At 38.0% G+C, this 23,673-nt stretch overlaps 1 protein-coding gene across 3 annotated transcripts in view; it reads right to left on the reverse strand.

The window, feature by feature from the left end:
• Positions 1–12,762, reverse strand: part of NBN (nibrin) — a 51,672-nt gene extending 38,910 nt beyond the window's left edge. Inside the window, exons 1-5 of one of the 3 annotated variants that reach the window (XM_047841829.1) lie at positions 12,638–12,762; positions 10,848–10,978; positions 9,122–9,270; positions 8,510–8,669; positions 5,862–5,965 (exon numbers count right to left, since the gene is read on the reverse strand). In XM_047841829.1, coding sequence (XP_047697785.1) covers positions 5,862–5,965; positions 8,510–8,669; positions 9,122–9,270; positions 10,848–10,978; positions 12,638–12,674 — 581 coding nt within the window. In that variant the 5' untranslated portion in view covers positions 12,675–12,762. Of the gene's footprint in view, positions 1–5,861; positions 5,966–8,509; positions 8,670–9,121; positions 9,271–10,847; positions 10,979–11,719; positions 12,301–12,637 lie in introns of those variants that run through there. The other 2 variants (XM_047841828.1, XM_047841830.1) reach the window with 2 other exon arrangements.
• Positions 12,763–23,673: the final 10,911 nt, after the last annotated feature.

Consider the following 23,673-nt stretch of genomic DNA (forward strand, 5'->3'; position numbering starts at 1 on the left):
CCTAACTTTAATGTGTCATTTTTCAGTATCTGGCTCTTCTACCAAGTGCCATAAAGACAAACTGTAATGCTTTTTGGCTCATCATTATATCCTCAGGTCTATCTTGCTTAATTCATGGTAGGCATTCAGAAATATTTGTTAATAAATAAACTGATAGTACAAAATATAAATTAAAAACTCATCTAATAAATTAAAAGTATAAACATCCCTCAATTTCCTCAATATATAAATGTGACCATTAAAATTCTGGGACTGGACAAAAACATAAAAGACTCAAATATGGAGAACAAACTCTTAAATATGGGTTGCTGGAGGGGTTGTGGGAGGGGGGATGGGCTAAATGGTAAGGGGCACTAAGGAATCTTCTGAAATCATTGTTGCACTATATGCTAACTTGGATGTCAATTTAAAAATAAAATTTAAAAAAATAATAAAATAAAATAAAATAAAATAAAATAAAATAAAATAAAATAAAATAAAATAAATTAAATCAAACTTCTGGAACTGAAGGGGTACCTGGGTGACTTGGTCAGTTGGGTACCTGACTATGGCCCAGTTCATGGTCTCATGGTTTGTAGGTTCAAACCCTGTGTCGGGTTCTGTGCTGATGGCAGAGACTGCTTTGGATTCTGTGTCCCTCCCATCTCTGCCCCTCCCTCACCTGTACTCTCTCTCTCAAAAATAAACGTTAATAAAAAACTAAAAAATTCTGGTACCGAAAAAATGTATTTTAGTTTTCTTTTAAAAACACTGGGAAATTTGAGCCACTCAGTAAGACTGATCTTAAAAAAAAATACATCACTGTATTGTGAAGAATCTAACCAAATGCTGGAGTCATGTACAATACATATATATGTATGCATATGATGTATAGAAACAATTGATAATATAGTGATAAATAATACACTATGTTCTGAACTTTACATACCCAGAGAAGTCTTTTTCTCTTTAATAGTGTATGGATGAGAACAAGAAAGGAAACTAATAATAAACGTGAGAAAACTTGGGGCGGCTGTGTGGCTCAGTCTGTTAAGCATCGGCTTCAGTTCAAGTCATGATCTCAGTTCGTGAATTCAAGCCCTGCAACGGGCTCTGTGCTGACTGCTCAGAGGTTGGAGCCTGCTTCGGTTCTGTGTCTCCCTCTCGCTCTCTGCCCCTCTCCCACTCGCACTGTCTCTGTCTCTCAAAAATAAATAAACACTAAAAATATTAAAACAAACATAAAGTGAGAAATCACTACTAAAAATCAGTATTTCTGAAGCAATACATTCTAGAAGTTTTAAAGCATTTCTGAGACTACAGTGATTTGACAGCTAGTAAAAACTTTGGAAAAGAGTAAATTAACTTGGGAGAGATCAAGGTCTCTCAATACTAGGCTACCACAAATATAATCTAATCTCCATTTTCTATAATGAAAAAATTAAAACAATTTGGCCCACTTCTATGGAAGCTTCAAGAGCTACAGTTATGTTTTATTATATAGTAACTACTACATATAATTCACAAATTCTATAAAGTATTAATCTAGAAATCCTGACTTTCCCTATGTACATTCTATGACTTTTTAAATTCTTTACATCATCTTCAATCAATTTCATCTAACTCAAAGCACATCATCTTCATTTTTGTCTCAAGATTATCCAAATACAGAATTTTTCTCAATTCACATACAATTCTGGCCAAAAATACTGTATCTCAAGCCACAATGTTCATTTGCCCAACATCTGGATGGCTCTTTATTTCATTAGTCCCATAGGCATATGTTCATGATTTGTATAAGAACTTACTATACAGCTTTCTTTTGGTGATCTTTAAAAGGCTTGAATTACACTGACATACACAACTTGTAAATGTGAGGTTTTATCGCCAGTAAAAAAATTTCTGCTGTATGTTAAATTTCCTTGCCTTGAATTTTGATTGATTACATATAGTCAACTCCATAAACTTCCTAAACTAAGACTGTTTCAGACTAACATGTTTCTTGGGTCTGATATTTGATTACAAGCCAACAGCCTGTTCCTGTTTCTTGGATGTGGGCAGAAGACACAAGACTCCTGGGTCAGAGACAAAGTGAGCAGCAAGCCTCAGCGTATTTGTAGCATATCTCCTCTCAGACCAGTCCTGTGGGTACAGTATAAAAGGCACAAACAGTAAGTTGTGTTACAGGAGAGAGGAACACTGAACTTAAGAATCCACTCAGTTTCACAGCAAGCTATAAGGAGACCTGTTCTTTGTGCCTGGAGGGACATTACTTCTTCCCTCAAGGCTTCTCACTGCAAACCATGAGAAATGGTCTGGGTATAGAGGGTGGTCAGGGCCTTGTATTCTTGGCACATTCAGCAAGTTGCATATGAATGCATATACTAATTTTCTCCCAACAGTGTTTTCCCAAACACAATGCTTGTTATTTGAAATATAGTAACTGAGAGGGCACTCCACAATATGAGAGACTAAAAATTAAAACAAAAGGTAACTCCTTCTCTTTTCTAAGGGGTCATTTCTTAACATTCACAAAATATACAATATTTTAATGAGCTTCCTTTAATAAAGTATAAATAATCAAAATTCAGTACTTTTAAATGGAGTCTTCTAAAAATGACTTCATCAGCATTGGTATTTTGATGACAATACAGGCAAGTAAGATCTCACAAATCATGTCAGGTACATGAAGCTTAAACTCTGTCTTACTCTGAATAAGTAACAGTGCCAAGATGAAGACATAACCGCACTAAATACAATTGTACTTTTTGTTAGGTTAAAAATATACTTCTCATTCAATTTTTTTTCAAAGTTTATTTATTTAGAAAGAGAGAGAGAGGGAAGAAGGGAGGGAGGAAGTAGGGCAGGGGCAAAGAGAGGGAGAGAAAGAGAATCCCAAAGCAAGCTCTGTGCTGTCAGTGCAGAGCCCAATGTAGGTCTCAAACTCACAAACCATGAGATCATGACCTGAGCCAAAACGGAAAGTCAAATGCTTAACCAAATGAGCCACTCAGATACCCCAAAACTATACCTCTTATTTTAAATCCAGTGATAATGCTGTTTCAGAACTAAGAGGTAGTTACATTTTATTAAAGAGCCACAATTTCATAAACCTTTTGTAACCCATCCTATTTAATATTAAATTTAATCCTTTTTCTATTTGATAGTTGAGTATATAGTCAAATAAGACTTCAACAAGGATATCAGAATGGATCCCAATAGGTACACAAATCTAGTAAGGCAAAAAACTACGTATTTTAAAATAATATTAAAATTTGATCAGTTGCCATTATCAAACATGGCTAATGTAAATGCTTTTCATGGTTAACAATGAATTAGAAATTACTGAATAACCTTATAGCTGAGAAGTTTTATTATAGTCATCTAAGTTAATAGAGTCACAAATTAAAGCCAGAAAAAATTATGACGAACCTAAATTCAAAAACAGATCCAGGTTAAACACACCTAAGTGAGTCTGAACAATAAGGAGAAATCAATGACTAAACCTGAAAACTTCAAGACCATAAAACATGGATTATCAGTAGTAGAAACCTATCAGACCCCTCCACTCCCAAGTAATACAGAATTAATAACTGTTTATTATCTGTAGCAAAGATCATTACTTATAGGATTTATTGGGTTCCCTAGGAAGAATCACAAATAGGCTTCAGGGAAAAAATGTGATTCTGTTGAAATACTTTGCAGGTTGGTAGTACGTAAGTGAAGTTTCTAGAGGAAAGACTAGTGTTTTGTTGCTCTCAGAGGGGTCTAGGATTCAAAAAAGGTTTTAGAATCATCTATTTTAATACCTAAGGACCTCTTTCTAGAGTCCAAAAACAATACATTATCAGTTAACCTCAATATAAAAGAAACCTCCCAAGGGAAAAATAAAAACAAGGAGAAATGTCTTTCAGTTACTTTTAAAAGCAGATACATAAAAAAAATAAAGCAGACACATATTATCAGATATAAATAGTCCCTAAAACACACACACACACACACACACACACACACACACACACACACACACACAAACCTGTGTTGGGCAAAATAGTTTATGTAACGATATTTTACAAATACTAATACAATTCTTAACTTGCCTAACATTTCAGATTTTTAAAGCCTCAAATACTCAAAGTTATCCTACAGAGATTCAGATGAGCTTATAAAGTATACCTATTATGTCATAAAGGCTATAATCTAGAGACATATATTTTAACCAAGCATGTTCATGTGCTAGGTTGACTAAAAACACCTACTCATTTTTACAGTCACCAGCAATTCAACCATGCAATCTGAAAATAAAAATCCAAACATCTTCCTCCTCAACTGTAGCTTTATATTACTTCAAAGCATCAGAAATACAATATATATGGTAGGTAGATCCTTTAGTCTGGTGGTTCACAAATTTAGCAGTTATCTAAAATCATCATCACCAGCATCATCATCATCATAAAAGTTACTACGGATCCTACCAGATATTATTGCAATTAGGAACATTTCTTTTAACAAGCACCTATCATGGTGCCAGGCAATATCCTCAGACTCTGTATACTCTATTACTTAAAATAATGCTACTCCTAAATACTTAAATACAGGACAAATATTAATCTCATTTTTCAAAGGAGGTAACTGATGCTCAGAAGAAATAAGCTCATTCGCAAGGCCACAGTGCTATTAATAGTCTAGCCCAGGACTATGTGACTCCACAGAATGACATTGCTGCACCACACAGTTCCAGGAGTCCTGCATACATGATGCCAGGCACTGGAACATGTGGCCTCTGGACTGTACCTCTGTGCCATTTGCTGTCCTTCAACTATTTTGTTTAAATACTGGCATATATGGGAATGCACGCTGGTGCAGCCACTCTGGAAAACAGCATGGAGGTTCCTCAAAAAACTAAAAATAGAACTATCCTACGACCCAGCAACTGCACTACTAGGTATTTATCCAAGGGATACAGGTGTACTGTTTCAAAGGGACACATGCACCCCCATGTTTATAGCAGCGCTATCAACAACACCCAAAGTATGGAAAGAGCCCAAATGTCCATTGATGGATGAATGCATAAAGAAGACGTGGTATATATATACAATGGACTATTACTCGGCAATCAAAAAGAATGACATCTTACCATTTGCAACTACGTGGATGGAACTGAAGAGTATTAGGCTAAGTGAAATTAGTCAGAAAAAGACAAAACTCATATGAATTCACTCATAAGAGGACTTTAAGGGACAAAACAGATTAACATAAGGGAAACAAAAATAATATAAAAACAGGGAGGGGGGCAAAGCATAAGAGACTCATAAATATGGAGAACAGAGGGTTACTGGAGGGGGTGTGGGAGGAGGAGATGGGCTAAATGGGTAAGGGGCATTAAGGAATCTACTCCTGAAATCATTGTTGCACTACAGGCTAACTAATTTGGATGTAAATTTAAAAAAATAAAATTAAAAAATAAATAAAATACTGGCATATATGTCACATTTGTTTCACTCACTGAGATTGAAGACAACAAACCGTTCTTTACATACTAACAAAAAAAACTTTGTAAAATTGAACACTATATCCTGAAACAGTCTTTAAGAGTTTTTATGTTTTACATTTATATGTTTTGTAATTTATGTTAAGACTACATAAAATCAGTGCTATCACATTCTGTACATATTACATTTAAAATGCACAATACAGGAATTTCCAGGTTGGTGAACACATGAAGGTACAGGGAGGGTGGTGCACCTGGAGAGGGCGTGCAAGCTCCTTGCCCTTTCCCCATACCTTGCCCTGTGCATGTCTTCATCTGGCTGTTGGTTAGCATCCTTTATCATATCCTTTAATAAACTAGTATAAGTTAAAAATATATACATAGGATATACCTTTCAATTTGTGGAGGCTGTTTATTGGTCTTAACTGCTTTAAGAAATTCAGTAAAATATTCTGGCTTTACAATCGGACGTCCACAAATGAGTGCACATATTGTCTGAAAAGAAGAAAACATATGTGAATACATACACTCATGTTCTAGCTTTTCTTTTTTTTTTTTTTAAGAAACTACAAAGGGGCTGTTCTATTATGTTTTCCCTTTCATCTCTCTAAATTTATAAAGGAGCCACAATCTATAAAATTCAAGTCAATATTTGGCCACTAACTTAGTTTTAGTAATACAAATCTCTATAGAATGACTTAAGAAGCCACCAATTACAATATTAATTTAAAAACTGCTTTGGGGAGGGGGGTGCCTGGGTGGCTCAGTTGGTTAAGCATCCAACTTCGGCTCAGGTCATGATCTCATGATTTTTGAGTTTGGGCCCTGCATCAGGCTCTGTGCTGACAGCTCAGAGCCAGGAGCCTGCTTCGGATTCTGTGTCTCCCTTCTCTCTGCCCCTCCCCTGCTTGCACTCTTTCTCCCTCTCAAAAAATAAACATTAAAAAAAAATTAAAAAAAAAAAACAAACCTGCTTTAGGGAAGGCAGAACATAAGATATAAATCAATTTTAAAATGTATTCCAATTTAAAAGACATTAAATATTAAAAAGTAGATCGTAGGACTAAGTCTATCAAGTACCCTAGAGATAAATATGAGTTTTAAGACCTTTTCTGCCTAAAAAAATGCCTTTTGAACAGATTGTAACTATGGATTCAAGTATTTTTGAGAAAGTAAATAAAAGTAACAGTTTGGGGAGGGATAAAAGCTCAAAATATATGGAGATCAGGGAGGGCGAGGGTGGAGAAACCGCAAATAGCAAGTGAACTAAACTATCAACATCAAATATATCAAAACCTGAAAAAGATTAGAAAATACCACTGAATATAAAAATCAAGATTCATCATAACTTTAGGAAATAATCCAACTGAAAAATTTCTAAATATGTTTCTAATAACAAGAGGTAGTACTTAAATATGAGCAAGCAACTTAGGGTGTCTCTCAAGAATGAAATCTGAATACACCAACCTCAAATGTGAGTGAAATAACTGACTTCTGGCAGGAAGCAGTGATGTGCAACTCACACTGGACTGAGTAAGCTCCAATACATGTGATCCTGGGCAAAGGATTTCATTGGTCACGCCTTAGTTTCTTCTTCATAAAATAAAAATTGAACTGAATGTTCCTTAAGTTTCCTTTGGGTTCTGACATTTAATGATTTTAAAAATATAAGGTAACTTGTACTTTTGGATAATTTACTCCCAAAAGAATACAATAACTAGGTTTTCTCTTTTGGCACATGACTGATCAAAAGTATTTGAAAAAGAACTGCTCTACAAGTCAATGATGGTGTATATCCAGTGACTCTCTAATAACCGCTGCCATTAGTATCCCACTCACTGGAATAGTGTGTACTCTGGTGAATGAATGCTAGTTCCAGGTATGTCACAGACTCAGTAAATCTCTCTCAAGACCTTCCGCTGCCTTTGCTCTTATTTCATAACCACCAAGTGAGTGCATGACTACCTAAGTTTCACTTCTCAGGTACCTTAATACCTCCAAGAGGCTTGTGTCCCCTTAATACCTTCAAGGAAGTCCACACATAAATATGTGGTCACTATAAAGGTGCATCCTTACGGTAAGCTAATAAATGGACATTTTGATTTACTAGCATAAATCGGTACTCAGGAGGTTAATCACTCTGAATTTATAAATCGATTTCATAAACTTGCAAAGATGGAATGATCCTTGATCAGAGATAACCCCACCAACATAAAAGTTTAACCTGAGGTTCAATCTAAGCAGCAAGTCTTTCTCTATGATACCTGTTTAGCTAAAATACATATATTCTAATTACATTAAATATTAATGGATTTTTGCATCTAATAAAGGAATCTAAATATTTTTTGCTTTTCACTATAGATACTAACCTAAAACAATCCCACATTATCTATAGTCAACCTGTTTAAAAGGAGACAAATCACCTCCCAATGTCATTCTTCAATTAGCTTTGGATACGACCAAATCTGATGAAGATGCAAAATCTGAAAACACACCAAAATATATCACTGCTTTAATGAAGAGTTGGCACCTTCTAATGGTGCGTACCTACATACATGTCTCTAGATTGTGAAGATAATATTAACTGATAAGAACTTAGAAAGTCTGTGATTAGGGCATTATACAAAACAGAAACTAAGTAAGAGAGCATGAGACCATGAGATGAGCTGGAGGAAGACAATCTGATAGAAGAGACTAGAGATGCTAACTTCAGAGACTGGCAGTTGACTTCCATCACTTTGCTTTTAGACTGAAGATATCAACTATAAACTTATTGGTGAAAAGTATACCATGAGTCATTTTTAAAATGCTAAATCAAAACCTGAAATATAATTTTATGTGCTTTTGCTTGTCTCAAATAATAAACAAGTTACCTGGAAAGTTATTCTAGCCTATATGGTATACAAACGCATGGATTAACATATATAAATCCACAACTAACAGCCCTGATAATTGTAAAGTAAACGGCTTGTGTATAGTGGGAGAGTAAGCTTAAATTCAAGAACTTATTTTAACATAATAACAAGGCATTCAACCTACTTTAATGGTAACTTTGACTGATATCATGACAAGATGAGTACATTCTTCTGTCCAATTGTTTACAGTAAGTCCTCCAAGTTGCAATATAGCTTGATTTAAAGCAGTTTTCCCAGAAGCATCTAAACAAGAAGAGCATGCAACCAAAGCCTCATATTCTACTCTGTAAATGAGAATAAGTTACATAAAGTTGTATTATCATAACTCCAGAAAGGGCAACTTATAGTACTGTAAACTTTAAGCTCATGTCACATTGTGTTAACTTTTACATGTTATTAAACTTCCTAATTTATTAAATTATCACTTCCTAAGTCTTAAGTTGCACTTAGGAAAAACAACAATCAAAGTTAACATTATACTTTCATTGATGTGGAATCAAACAAACGTAGCTCCCATTAAGGTCCTTGGAGACCAATCACACTCTTATTCACCCTTGGCACTACCTATGATTGGCAAAGAGCACTAACCACACATGATGCAAAGTTCACTAACATGCTAAGAAGGAACTAAATTGGACCGTTTTCAATTTATTATCTATAAATAACGTGTCCTTTAAAATTTGAGTAGTGCAAAGCAAAGCCATCCATTTTTAGTATCAATTAAAAAAATCCTTACCTGAATTTACTTTCAAACACTCCAAAAGTAACTCTGTCCCCGGTCTTCAAAGCTTGGGAAAAGCCATTCTGCATTTTTTCCTCATTAACAAAGGTACCATACTTAGAATTATCTTTTATTGTCAATATAGGAATTTCATCTGTTTCACTCTGGGGGAAAAAAAAAAATCAATACTTAATTTAAAGTCTTTTACCACTCAGTAAATACAATCCTCAGGGGGGAAAGGTTTCAAAGTAAAAAGCTGGTAACTTTTGAATAGGTAATTGATAGATGGCTAACTTCCTAACACATTAGGCAATAGTTATCGTTTTGGTTACCTTCATAGAATCATCACTCAGCTAGAAATTAATGGCAAATGTCTTAATTCCAGGATCACCCCTCTTAGAACATGCATTTTTGTAAGTCAGTGGAGATTTTTCTGACCCCTGAATTTCACACATTTGACAATTCCTTGTTTTTGTATAGTCTGTTTCACACATGACAGCTTCGTTCCTAAGGGTTTTTTGGGTTTTTTTTGTTTTTGTTTTTTTTTTACATTATCAAAGTAACATAGTAAAAAATGGTCCAATGAGAAAAGGGTAGAGTCTCTAACCTGCAGTAATAATTTTATTTTCCCTTTAGGAATTTTAACAATAATCTTCTTCTATACCTAAAAGAATACAGACACAAAACCTAAATATTACTGAACAGATACAGCATTTGATATATAGTCTTTGCTCAAGATAATGGCTTTTCTTCTTATTATCACCAGCATTATCATGAGCGCATATATATATACATGTATGTATTTATATATGTTACTTTCAACACCCAGAGTAGTAATTAAAACAACTAACCAAATAAAACAAACTGAAAGCCATTCAGAGGAGCTATGGGACATAAGCAACAGCTGTTTTTCCTAATAAAACAAACTAATTCCCACTGTGAAAACCTACATTATATGGGAAATGCCTATCTTCACATGGCTTACAAACTCTTTAAATAAAACAGGAGTTCTGACTTCAGCTCAGATCTCGTGGTTTGTGAGTTTGAGCCCCGTGGACCCTGGAGCCTGCTTCGGATTCTGGGTCTCCTTTCTCTGTCCCTCCCCAACTAGTTCTCATTCTGTCTCTTTCAAAAATAAACATTTTAAAAAAAAAAATTTTTTTTTTAAAATGTTTATTTATTTTTGAGAGAGAGAGAGAGACAGAGCATGAACGGGGGAGGAGCAGAGAGACAGACAGAGAGGGAGACACAGAATTCGAAGCAGGCTCCAGGCTCTGAGCTGTCAGCACAGAGCCCGATGCGGGGCTCGAACTCACGGACCGTGAGATCATGACCTGAGCCGAAGTCGGGTGCTTAACCGACTGAGCCACCCAGGCGCCCCCCCACCAAAAAATTTTAAATAAAGCAGGAGTGTGACAGTCTGTCACTGCTTCACTGCCAGGCTTGGCACATTGATGGACACACAGTAAACATGTAATGTTCATCAAGTAAGTATAAATTTGTTCTACTTCCTTTGACTTTCTAAATTACTACAACAGAGTAAAACATGGGAACAGAAACTTCAAACATCAAACTAAATGAGTATCATTTTTACGACTACCAAAATGTTAAGTATTTAACATTTAAAGAACACCTTTATGAAATTAAAAATCCTACAAACTCTCTCACATACCCACCAAAGTAATCCTGTAATTTCAACTCCCTTACTATATAAACTAGTGAAATAAAATTAGTAACATACCGGCATGGTTACTGAAAAGTTAGCAGTTAACACAGCATGATTTCGACTGATTGACTGATCCCCTTCAATTAGAATGCCACAGTTTTTCCTTCCAACAACGTATTCAACACCAGTCAACAGTCTGAATGGTTCTATTAAAAAAAAAAAAAAAAAGTAAATGTATAGACACACATCCAGATACACATATATATGCAGGCAAATACTTCAATATTCTTACATGATTATTTACATGTTAATAATCAACTTTATATAAATCAAACTTGGGTTTTCTGGTAAAGTCTCACTGAAGAATGCAAAAGATTAGATAAATGGAAAACTCTAGAATTTTCTAAAGAGAAAACAATATTGAGCAGTGTCAATGCTTGCCCAAATTAACTTACACATTTCATTCATTACCCAACAAAAATCCCAATACTACGTCTGGAACCTGATAAATAGATTCAAAAATCCACTGGGAAATAAACGTAAAAAACTGTCAAGAAAAATATGAATATTACAGAACCTCCCCTACCAGAAGGTAAGCTATGTCATAAAGCTATAGTAATTAAAATGTACGGTATCAGGAAGAAACAACATAGATCAATGCAAAATTCAGCCCTGATTTAAGTGTGTATTTGGGGGGAATTTTGTTTTTACGTTAAAGATAGCATTTCAAACAAGCGGGAAAATGTTATTTGTTTTGTTTTGTTTTGTTAATGTTGCAATCACAAACTATGGGTTGCAACAGCATTTTGTTGGAAGCTAGTAGAGTTTTTGTATGGGAACCCAGGAGTCCATCACCGGAGTGGTAGGGTAATTAGGGCGGATAAACTCGCCTAAAAGTCAAGAATGCTGGCCAATGATGATAGAGGCATTTTTGTACTGCTACCTACCTTGGCTACAGGAACTCTGAGAGCCAGCCACAGGGCACGGCTGTTCTTGGAAAGCAACTGAATCGTACTCGCCCACCAACAGCTTACGTTCTACCTCAGCACGGCTCCAAGTCCACGGTGATGCCTTCATCTTTAGTCTTTATAGTACTTACTTTCCTAACCATTCGTTTTGGCCTTCTTCACACACTGTCAGTAAACTGAGGTAGGTCTTTGGCCCATCATAATGTTGCCTAAGGGCGACACCTCATCATAGGCTACAGCCGCTTAACAAGGACTCGGACACACCAGGCAACCAATTAACGGGACATAACCACCTGCCATGGCTGAAAATACACGGCAGAAAAAAAAATCTACTTTGTCAGTTCTGATGACAAAAAGGGCTCTAAAACAAAACTGAAATTACGCTTTCCTGTGGTTGCCACTTATCCGAGTCATGGCCGGTTTTTCGCAAGATTGAACAATGCGCTCGAGACAAAGTCATCTGTTGCCATCACGCGGTCTAGCCTGCGTTAACTTCATTCTCGTGTTTCGCCAAAAGCTCGAAACATTAGAGGACGCAACAAGTGGCCGGCCAAGGCTCAATTCGGCAGGGCCTGCAAGGCGGGTCAGAGCCGGTCCCAACCCCCGACCACTAGACGGTAGGCCGGGTGAGGGACGCCAACGCCACTGACAGCCCCTGAGCCCCACGCCCCCTCCACCGCGCACGCAAAAGCCGCGTTCAAAAGCACCGCGCTGCCCGGGAAGACACCGTGGTCCCCACACCCCGCTTCCGCAGCCTCCCGGGGCGGGAACGAAGGCGGCGCCGCAAGGCGGGGAGAAGGCCAAGAAGAACCGGAAGCATCGCTCCTCGGGGCCCCTCTCCCCACGGCAACTGCTCCCGGGAAAACAGTCCCGGGGGAATCTCCCTTCCGCCCTTACCTCGGGCCGGGCCCGCCACGGGGACCAGCTTCCACATGGGTCCGGGTCTTCTGGGGGGGATGGACGACGTGCGGAAGCGTAACAGCAGCTGACCGACGTGCGCGGCCACAGCTCCCGCAATCGGCGTGGACTCCTGGACGTGCGCGCTCCCGGGAGCCGGTCCGCCTAGGAAGAGGAGGGATAACCAGGAGTGCGACGTGGGCTGCTAGTCGCCACCTGGTGGTGAAGGGATTGAACAGCGCAATCTGTATTGAAATGTGCTGTATTAGGTTACGAAGTATGGATCCCATTGTAAATAAGATTATCTAACCTTTTGTGATTGTGAATGGAAATAATTTTAAAAACTAGATACAAAGCAACCTTGACATAGTAACCAATCATGTAATTTCATGCATTTGCGATTTCTTAGATTGCAGTCATTCCTTTGTATGGATCCAAACGATGATGATAATTATAATGAAGATAAAGATTTTACCCCCCGTCAACTCATTATTTTTGCCCTTATCCAAGACTTAATCAACTTCTTCTAACTTCTCTACTTCACAACATTACCCTTCCATCTAATCAGGAGCTAAACATTGGGGAGTCTATGCTTCCTTTTCATTTCTACTTGAACCAAACTGGTCCAAGCTCTTCTCTAAATACTCCAGTAGCCCCCTAATTCTTCACCACCCATCTCCTGCATAAATCCATTCTATATCTTGTACACTACAAAATAAACATCCTAAAGCACGCTTGGGATCATATAATTTCTGGTTTTCTAAAGCATTTGTAATGAGAAGGAAAAAAATGTTACTTTAAGAGGCCGGTTTATCAATCTCCATTATAAACATAGATGCAAAAATCATAAACACAAAATTAGCAAATTTAATCAGGTGGTATATAAAAAGGATAATCATGACCTAGTGGGGCTTATTCCAGAAATGGAAGGATGGGTATTTGGGGGAAAGTCCAATATAACTCATCAGAATAACTGGGGGAAAAAAAAAAAGAAAATTCATATGATCATCTTGGTAGTTGTGGAGAAAAGAATTTGATAAAATTAAACATTTGCTCATGATAAAGACTCTCAGAAGAATAGGAATAGAGGGAACATCCTTGATCTGATAAAGGGCATCTATGAAAAACTACAGCTTATGTTATACTTAAATCATTGAATGTTTCCCCCTGATGTAAGCAATGAAACAAGTACATATTTGCTATTACCACTTGTTTTTTACTTGTTATTGGATGCTCCAGCCAATGCAATAAAGGAGAAAAATAAAAGGCATATAGATCAGAAAGGAAGAAATTACACCGTCATTCATAAGACATATGACTATATACAGTTAAAATCTAAAAGAATCTATCAGCAACTTAATAAGTGAATTTAATAGGGTCACTGGATACAATGACTATATACAAAATTTAATTGTATTCCAGAGAATAAATAGAAAATGACACATAAAATATACAATCATAATAGTACCCAAAGTCATCAAATACCTAGTTATAAATCTATAAAAAGATGTGATACAAAACATTACTGGCTGCAAAACATTGACAGAAATTAAATACTAAATAAATTCAGCTATATCCATATTTATGGATTAAAATGTCATTTCTCCTAAAACTTATCTATAGATTCAAAGCAATTTCAGTAATGTTCCATAAGATTGTTTGAAAGGAAATTGATAAGCAGATTCTAAAATACATATGGAAATTCAGAGGCAGAGAATATCCAAGGTAATTTCAAAAAAAAAAAAACAAACAAAAACGGGAGTACTTTCACTGCCAGATATTAAGACCTATTAAAAGGTTATAGTTATTAAATCAGTGTTCTATTGGCACAAAGATAGAAAATAGGCAAATGGTCGAGAGAGAGAGAGACCTAAAAAAGATGCACACATGAAAGGTAATTTGACTTTTCAAAGGTGATACTGCAGAGCAACATAGGAAGTTGTTTTTTCAGAAGGAGGGGTTCAATAAAAGAACTTGGGGATATTTATTAACACTACAGAAGAAATGAAGGCTGACCACCTTCCTTACCAACAAAATACAAAAAAATCAATTCCAGATGGATCATAAGTCTAAATACGAAAGTAAAATAGTAAATATTTTTATAAGAAAACATGACTGAGAAATAGACAAATACTTCTTCTTTTAATTTTTTAAATGTTTTTATTTATTTTTGAGAGGGGGGGGAGGGGCAGAGAGAGAGAGGGAGACACAGAATCTAAAGCAGGCTCCAGGCTCTGAGCTGTCAGCACTGAGCCTGATGCGGGCCCTGAACTCACGAGCTGTGACCTGAGCCAAAGTCGGACACTTAACTGACTGAGCCACCCAGGCATCCCATGGCAGATATTTCTTAAACAGGACACAAAAAAGTATTCTCTGGAACCCATAATTCTTAAATTTTACTGATTTGGGGGATCCCCAACAATTCGTAGGGTTTTTCTTCTTATTCTTCTGGAGTAAACATGTTTCACCAAGGCCTCCAATTTTTATCAATCTAACTCGATTAGCATAATACCATCAATGCGGTAGACCAGTGTTGTGTTTTGTGAGATATCCAAACATTTCAAGTCTCTTAGGACTATATTATGACAGACGGTAGAAAAGACAACATAGCCCTGGGGGAAGACTATAAATATTTTCTATTATTTTTTCTAAGTGAATGCAAACACCTTCTAATCTTACTTTCTGATAAGGTTGGAAAAGAACACATTCATCATATCAACCACTTCAAGCCAGTTCCCTGAGGTCATGTTGCTCTGTTCTTGTAAAGATACCACATGTGGTAGAGCAGCTCTAATTGTAGTTATGACTTGCAGTTCAATTGCAGTAGTCTATTATTTATTCTCCAGGAGCTGTTGGGTCTCTGGAGGCACATGAATGGTGAATTAAATGGATATGATGGGAACCAAAAGTGGCATTAATATCTACCATTCTCCTGTATTGTTTTTATTTAATATATTGGCTGTGCAATTTCAAAGGCTCCTTGTGGCCTTTCGCACTTTCATAACCCTTATCCCATAGGCCAAGAACCAATGTGGGTGTTATACTAACTACCAAATATGTCCTTTCCAACTATACGTTTAGGAGTGGGGAAACAACCACCACATTGGTCCGTGTGCTCAGTGGACCTGCTGTATGCCAGATCTGGGCAAAAACTCCATTCGTTACCTGGCTCCTGTATACCTCTACTCTAATTGAAGGTCATAATAATATTCAGGGTTCCTAGGTATCAATAATTGTGCCCAACAGTCTTCAAAATATTTAGGCATTGTCTTTTCTTCAGTGTATGGTTTCCCAAGGGAATGGCTGTAGGTCTCTTTGGAGAAGAATTGCTGGGGGCATGGGTGCATCACTGTATATTCTCACTGTGGTGTTACAGGGTCCTCCCTCTTGGTGTTCCTAGCTCTCCTTCATAAACGGGTTCAAGTCAAGAAACAGGGGAAGAGACTGAACCTTTTTATAGAGGCTGCCGCTCTCAGCCTTGTGTTCATCCATCCCTGACTTTTCGTTTTCATTGAGTATGCTTTCATTGGCTAGCTTCTGTCTTTCCCCTGAAGGGTGCCATGTTCTATTAATCATCTTCAGAGCTCTCTGTAGGTCAAGACCTCTGGCTGTCACTCCATTCTTGCCACGCAGGAAGACAGTTGCACCCTTCTGATGCTGCTACCTGGCCTCTATTGTTTCAAGATTCAGGTATCTTTGTTGCTATCTTTGAACCTATTTTGGTAACAGCATCTTTTATCATCAGCCATGAGGTATGGAGGAGAGCCCACCAGTGAGGCTGGTACCCCTCTCACCAGATAATTCCTAGTCACTTTCATAAATGGAGAATTTGAATCAGAACTTTGTCATCTGGTGGAGTTTCCAGCTTTACGTGCATAACCGCTCTAGCATACCACTTTTCTGAGCATTTTGCTCCCTGCTTCCACCATCTGCCATGACAATTCTATTTCTACTTCTCTCAGCATGGGCCACCACTTTCTTCAAGCCTCTAAGAGCCATCATGTAACTATGACAGTCGTATTTTCCAGGGTCCTTTCCAGGGCATTCATTTGTCTCTTCCTGGTGAGTGCTCCCAAATCTATAAACTCTCCCTTATCCAAATTTATTTTCCATTTGCCCCTTTTTCACGATCCTCAGAATATAGTCCCAAAGGTACTCTCCTTGCTCCCACTGACACATTGATGGCCTTGCAGCTCCTTTTACTGTAAAGTCACATCTTCTCTTATCAGGCCATGTCCTTCCCCAGCTGGGTTACACTATAACTTAGCTCTATTTATTTTCTGATTGCCAGGAGGGGTCATGGGGCAATGTTAAAGTGATAAAGGAAAATTTATCTGTCGCTTGGCAACTGCACAAGACTGATGATCAGAGCTTAGAAATTTTTTTTATTTTTTTTAAATCTTTTTTGTGTCTAAAAAAATTTTTTTTTAACATTTATGCATTTTTGAGAGAAGGAAAGAGACAGGGCATGAGTGGGGGAGGGTCAGAGAGAGAGGGAGACACAGAATCTGAAGCAGGCTCCAGGCTCTGTGCTGTCCGCACAGAGCCCAATGCAGGGCTCGAACCCACAGATGGTGAGATCACGACCTGAGCTGAAGTTGGACACTCAACCAACTAAGCAACCCAGGCGCCCCTCTTTTTTGTTTTTAAAAAATTTTTAATTCATTCATTTATTTTTTTATTTTGGTGGGGGCAGGGAGAGAATCTGAGGCAGGCTCCAGCCCCAGCATCAAGACCTACTTGGGGCTCCATCCCATGACCGTGAGCTCATGACCTGAGCTGAAATCAAGAGTCCGATGCTCAACCTACTGAGCAACCCAGGTGCCCCTAGAGCTTAAGAAAAATTTTAAAGGGGGAGACAATGCAAATAGAGTTTAAATTGGTAGCAGATTGGTCTGCTTACTATTCCAGGCCCCCTGCTTTGTGTAGCTTGCTGGCATCTGCTGTCACCTCCTGTTCTGCTGTAAGCGAAGACTGCTAGACCTTTTAAGTCTTCATGAAAACTTTCCTCTATGTCCTGCCTTAAGTGAAACAGAGCTCTCACCCTAGATCAGTTTTTCTCAACCGGTTCTGGGATAATTTCTCCAAAGCCTCTTCCATATTTACTGACCAGTAGGCTATCCACCATATTTATTGGCCAGGAGGATTACTATTTCCACCTAAACCTACACCTTCACTTTCAATTTTAGTGTATTACTCCTCCCTGCCCTGCAAAATCTCTCCTAGGTCCGAATCATTTTGTGTGAATACACACTCTTTATAAATTCTGTTACTGTTACCTATTGGAGGTATACCCATGTCACTTGTCCATATTCGTTGAGGACATCGCCACCTACAGGAGAGTTTTCTGCTCCATCCCAACTCTTGCCAGTATTTTCAAGTAACTGTAAGACACAAATGGAAAACTCATTCTACCCATTTCTCCGACTTTCTCAAATCCTAGGACTTTCACCTCTACTCCCCACACAGAACTTCTTCAGGGGCCACCCCTTAGGTCATTTCATCACCAGGACCTTCCCCATCTTTAACATGCTACTTTCTGACAAGCTGCCTGGCCTTCTAGGTTTCTTATATGCTCACTCCATTACACCTGCTTTCAGCTTCATCCAGGTCTCTCGGCACTTGATCCCTCCACTTTACCCAGGTGATCAGACTCCTTTTATCCTCCATCGTATCCTGGTATGGCTGGTTACCAGGATCGTAGCTTGAACTACTTTTACTCACAGCTCTGCTTTCAGTACTGGGAGCAGCTCTCAGCACTACTTTCATTCTCAGAGTCTCTGTAGCTCACTTGTCTAGGAGCCTTAACAAACCCCAATCATGAGCCAATTATACAACCACCTTCTATACTGAAGCTTCTGGATTAAATCTGCCTATCTTTGAAAACGTGAAACCAATGAAAATTCACAAGCTCTAATATCAGTTGAATTATAGAACAAGACTCATTAGTTCCACCTCTTGCTTTAAAAAAAAAAAAACATCCATTCTTGAGGCACCTGGGTGGCTCAGTCGGTTTAGCATCTGACTCTTGATTTCGGCTCAGGTTGTGATCTCATGGTAGTGAGATTGAACCCCAAGTCTGGTGCTGCACTGACAGCATGGAGCCTGCTTGGGATTCTCTCTCTCTCTCTCTCTCTCTCTCTCTCTCTCTCTCTCTCAAAATAAACATTAAAAAAACCCTCCATTCTCTGAAACCCTGAACAACTGTTCTATACCTTTGCCAGTCTCCTCACATATGACCATCTCCTGTCCTCCTTCCAAAAATAGTGTTTCACATCTTACAGAGAAAATTTTTATAAGGATTTATTTACCATTTCTGCTGAACTCTGCTTTTATCCCTATCATAAGATAAACTTCTTTTCTTTTCTTTTTTTAAATGTTTATTTATTTTTGAGACAGAGAGAGATGGAGCATGAGTGGGGGAGGGGTAGAGAAAGAGGGAGACACAAAATCCAAAGCAGGCTCCAGGCTCTGAGCTGTCAGCACAGGATGTGGGGCTTGAACTCGTCAACTCCAAGATGATGACCTGAGTGGAAGTTGGACGCTCAACTGACTGAGCCACCCAGGCACCCTGAGAAACTTCTTTTCTTTTTTTATTTTTAAAAAATTTTTATTTATTTTTGAGAGAAAGAGAGAGAGAGAGAGAGAGAGGATGAGTAGGGGAGGGGCAGACAGAGGGAGATGCAGAATCTGAAACATGCTCCAGGCTCTTAGTTGTCAGAGCCTGATGCGGGGCTTGAACTGTGAACTGTGAGATCATGACCTGAGCTGAAGTTGGACGCTTAACTGACTCAGCCATCCAGATGCTCCTACACTTCTTTTCTTTTAAAATCTATACTTACACTTCATCCTTACCTTCTTATCTCTGGTTTCCAGGTATGATTTGACCCTTCAGTTTGAGATCACTTCTTCCATTTGTGCTCAATTTAAACCTGTCTCCTCTCATTTCTCCCAAGGCTTTGCATTATCAGTTACCTCCTTCTCCTTCGTATTTTCAATTTCTCTGTTTCCTTCACCTTATCTTAAAAACATTTAAAAGATCATCTTGCGCATAGATCAATGTAACAGAACAGAAAACCTAGAAATGAACCCACAACTATATGGACAGTTAATCTTCAAAAGAGCAGAAGAGAATACCCGATGAAAAAAGTCTATTCAACAAATGGTGCTGGGAGAACTGGACAGCAACGTGCAAAAGAATGAAGCTGGACTACATTCTTACACCATACTCAAAAATAAATTCAAAACAGATGAAAGACCGAAGTGTGACACAGGAAACCATTAAAATCCTAGAGGAGAACACAGGCAGCAACCTCTTTGACCTCAGCCATAGCAACCTCTTACCAGATATGTCTCCTGAGGCAGGAGAAACAAAATCAAAAATAAACTTCTAGGGCTTGATCAAAATAAAACCTTCTGCACAGCAAAAGAAACAATCAACAAAACTAAAAAGCAACCTATGGAATGGGAGATGATATTTGCAAATGACATATCTGAGAAAGGGTTAGTATCCAAAATATATAAAGAGCTTATAAAACTCAACACCCAAAAATCAAATAATCCCGTTAAAAAAAATGGCAGAAGAATGAATAGACATTTTTCCAAAGAAGACATACAGATGGCAACAGACACATGAAAAGATGCTCAACATCACTCAGCATCAGGGAAATGCAAATCAAAACTATGATAAGTTATCACTTCACACCTGTCAGAATGGCTAAAATGGACAACAGAGAAAACAATAGGTGTTGGCGAGGATGTGGAGAAAGGGGACCCTCTTACTTTTGGTGAGAATGCAAACTGGTGCAGCCACCTGGGAAAACAGTATGAAGGGTCCTCAGAAAGTTAAAAATAAAACTACACTAAAACCCAGCAATTGCACTACTAGGTATTCATCCACAGAACACAAAAAAACTGATTCGAAGGGGCACATGTACCTTGATGTTTATAGCAGCATATCAACAATAGCCAAATTATGGAAAGAGCCCAAATATCCCTTGACTGATGAATGATAAGCAACATGTGGTATGTATATATGTGAAATATATATATACCACATATATATATATATACACACAATGGAATATATATATATATGCATATATATATATATATATATATATACAATGGAATTACTCATCCATAACAAAGAATGAAATCTTGCCATTTGCAATGATATGGATGGAGCTAGAGTGTATTATGCTAAGCTGAATAAATCCAAGAAGGCAAATACCATATAATTTCACTCATATGTGCACTTTAAGGAACAAAATAAATGAATACAGGAGGAAAAAGAGAGGTAAATCAAGAAACAGACTCAACTCTAGAGAGCAAACTGATGGTTACCAGAGAGGAGATGGGTAGGGGGATGGGCTAAGTAGGTGATGGGGATTAAGGAAGGCACTTGCTGTGATGAGCACTGGGTGATGTATGGAAGTGATGAATCACTAAATTCTACACATGAAACTAATAACATAGCTGTATGTTAGCTAACTGGAATTTAAATAAAAACTTGGGGAAAAAAAGATAAATAAAAAGACAATCTGGGGCACCCGGGTGGCTCTGTCAGTAAAGTGTCCAGCTTCAGCTCAGGTCATGATCTCACAGTTCGTGAGTTCCAACCCTGCGTCGGGCTCTGTGCTGACAGCTCAGAGCCTGGAGCCTCCTTCAGGTCCTGTGTCTCCCTCTCACTCTGTTCCTCCCCTGCTTGTGCTGTCTCTCAAAAATAAATAAATGTTAAAAAATTTTTTTTAAAAAGACAATCTTGTCATCCTCTAAAATTTCATTAACTTGGTCATCAACTTCTAATTTAAGCGAAAGCATAGGTTTAACAGGGCTAGGATTTCATTGTCTCAGGATAACACACAAGTACCAATAAAGGTAGCTTAGTCTCCCTTTACATATAGGTGGGCTTAAATTATATCTACTTTGCAATATTGTTGTTAGTATTAAATGAGATACTACACTATACATCATGGGTATCAAACAAATATTGAGTTCCTTTCCCTCCTTTCTAGTTCCTTAAGGGTAGGGGCTGCATCTAAATCATATTTGGGTCCCTACTATCTAAATCATTTTGTATATCTAATATTTACTATAGTGATGGATACCTGATGTAACTGTTTATTAAATTGAACTACTCATGGAAACTTTTTTACACTTGTTTCCAATATTTATGTTGAACTGTGAAAGCAGGTGCAGTTTGGGGAAATGAGAAGCATGTGGAGAACCAGTGTTGACCCAAAGTGTATCTTTTTTATTATGAAGATTATCTGAGGGTAAGGAACAAGTGAGTTCTATTTTTATAGCTCAACCCTAATTTCATTTTGCTAGAATTATTTTACTGCAATAATTCTATTGTATATTTTACTAGAATAAAAAATTTAACTTCTGTGTCTTAATTGTTTTATCTTTATATGGGAGTATACAGTATATATCAAGTTAGTCTGTGAATTATTAGTAGAGTTACCCAAACATCAGTGGATTAGTTGAATTAAATTGGCTGTTTAACTAGTATTTATTTATTTATTTATTTATTTAGTAATGTTTATTTTTGAGAGAGAGAGAGACACCGAGTGTGAATGGGGGAGGGGCAGAGAGAGAGGGAGACACAGAATCCAAAGCAGGCTCCAGGCTCTGAGCTGTCAGCACAGAGCCCAACATGGGGCTCGAACTCACAGACTGTGAGATAATGACCTGAGACAAAGTCGGACACTTTACCGACTGAGCCACGCAGTCACCCTGTATAATTTATTTTTTTTAACTGGAAGATAAAAGGACATCAGACTCCCAAATTGCAAAGTGTAAGACTTGCCTCTATGGCACAAGAACAAATAAGCCTTTGTTTGGGATCATGGGCAAACCTCCCTTCCAGAGGTCATTCAAGAAGCTAATTGAGATTGCTAAGCACTTTGAAAATATGAAGTTTAATATTCACCTAAAATGTGTAAAATTAGATGAGGTACTCAAGCACCAGAGAAGCATAAGAGCTAATATTCTGAAGGAAGAATATTATCTACCAGCTTTTTAAAAGTCTTAATAGCATTTCACAATGACCTTCTTAGTACCTCACCAGGTGGCCTATAATAACGTTGCCAAATCTAATTTATTTGTAAAATCACAGATTTTTAGAACTACTAAAACTAGAACAGAAGTGATTTTAGAGATAATTTACACCAACACCCCAGTTTTATGATGAGGAAAATCAAGCTGGTAAAAGTTCACTTGCCCGGTAGCTGAAAGCCAATCTGTAGTGGAGTCAGGACACAAACAAGATAAGCAGATCTTGTGCTTCTCAGTGCAATCTCTTTGAAGATTTTTTCTTAATGTTTTTATTTATTTTTGAAGGAGAGAGAGAGAGCATGAGAAGGGGAGGAACAGAGAGAGAGGGAGACACAGAATTAAAAGCAGGCTCCAGGCTCTAAGCTGTCAGCACAGAGCCCAATGCAGATCTCGAACCCACAAAGTGTGAGATCATGACCTGAGCTGAAGTCGGACGCTTAACCGACTGAGCCACCCAGGCGCCCCTCTGTGCAATCTCTTTAGATCCCTGCAACAGCAGCCTGGACCAAGTCCTCTGAGCACTCCTGTGCACTAACACTGCAGTAGGTGAATGATGTCAGCCTCCTGTGACCCTTTCAAGTGACCTCAAGAAGAAACGAAAAACAAGAAGAACCAGTAAACCAGGTAAGTGGAGGCATGCACGCAATATTTTTTATCAGACATGATAGAAACATAATGAATGTATTAAGATGAGCTGAGGGTCTTCAACATGTCTATGTGGAAATTAATAAACATTGGTTTTCACAACTGATCGAATTATATCTTGTGACGGGCAGACCTTGGGGAACTGCTTACAGATACCACTACCCTTTAACCTTTTAATATATAATGCCCTGGAAACTGACATGTTTTGGAGCAGTTCTTTCAGAGCAATGTGAAATACTGTCCCCTGGACTATCGTCCTCAGTAAGATGATGAATCAAGCATTTACTAACCTATTTTGAGGTCGGCTTTTCTTTTCAGTTCACGCTACC

The sequence above is a fragment of the Prionailurus viverrinus genome, chromosome F2 (assembly GCF_022837055.1).
Source record: "Prionailurus viverrinus isolate Anna chromosome F2, UM_Priviv_1.0, whole genome shotgun sequence".
Taxonomy (NCBI): domain Eukaryota; kingdom Metazoa; phylum Chordata; class Mammalia; order Carnivora; family Felidae; genus Prionailurus; species Prionailurus viverrinus.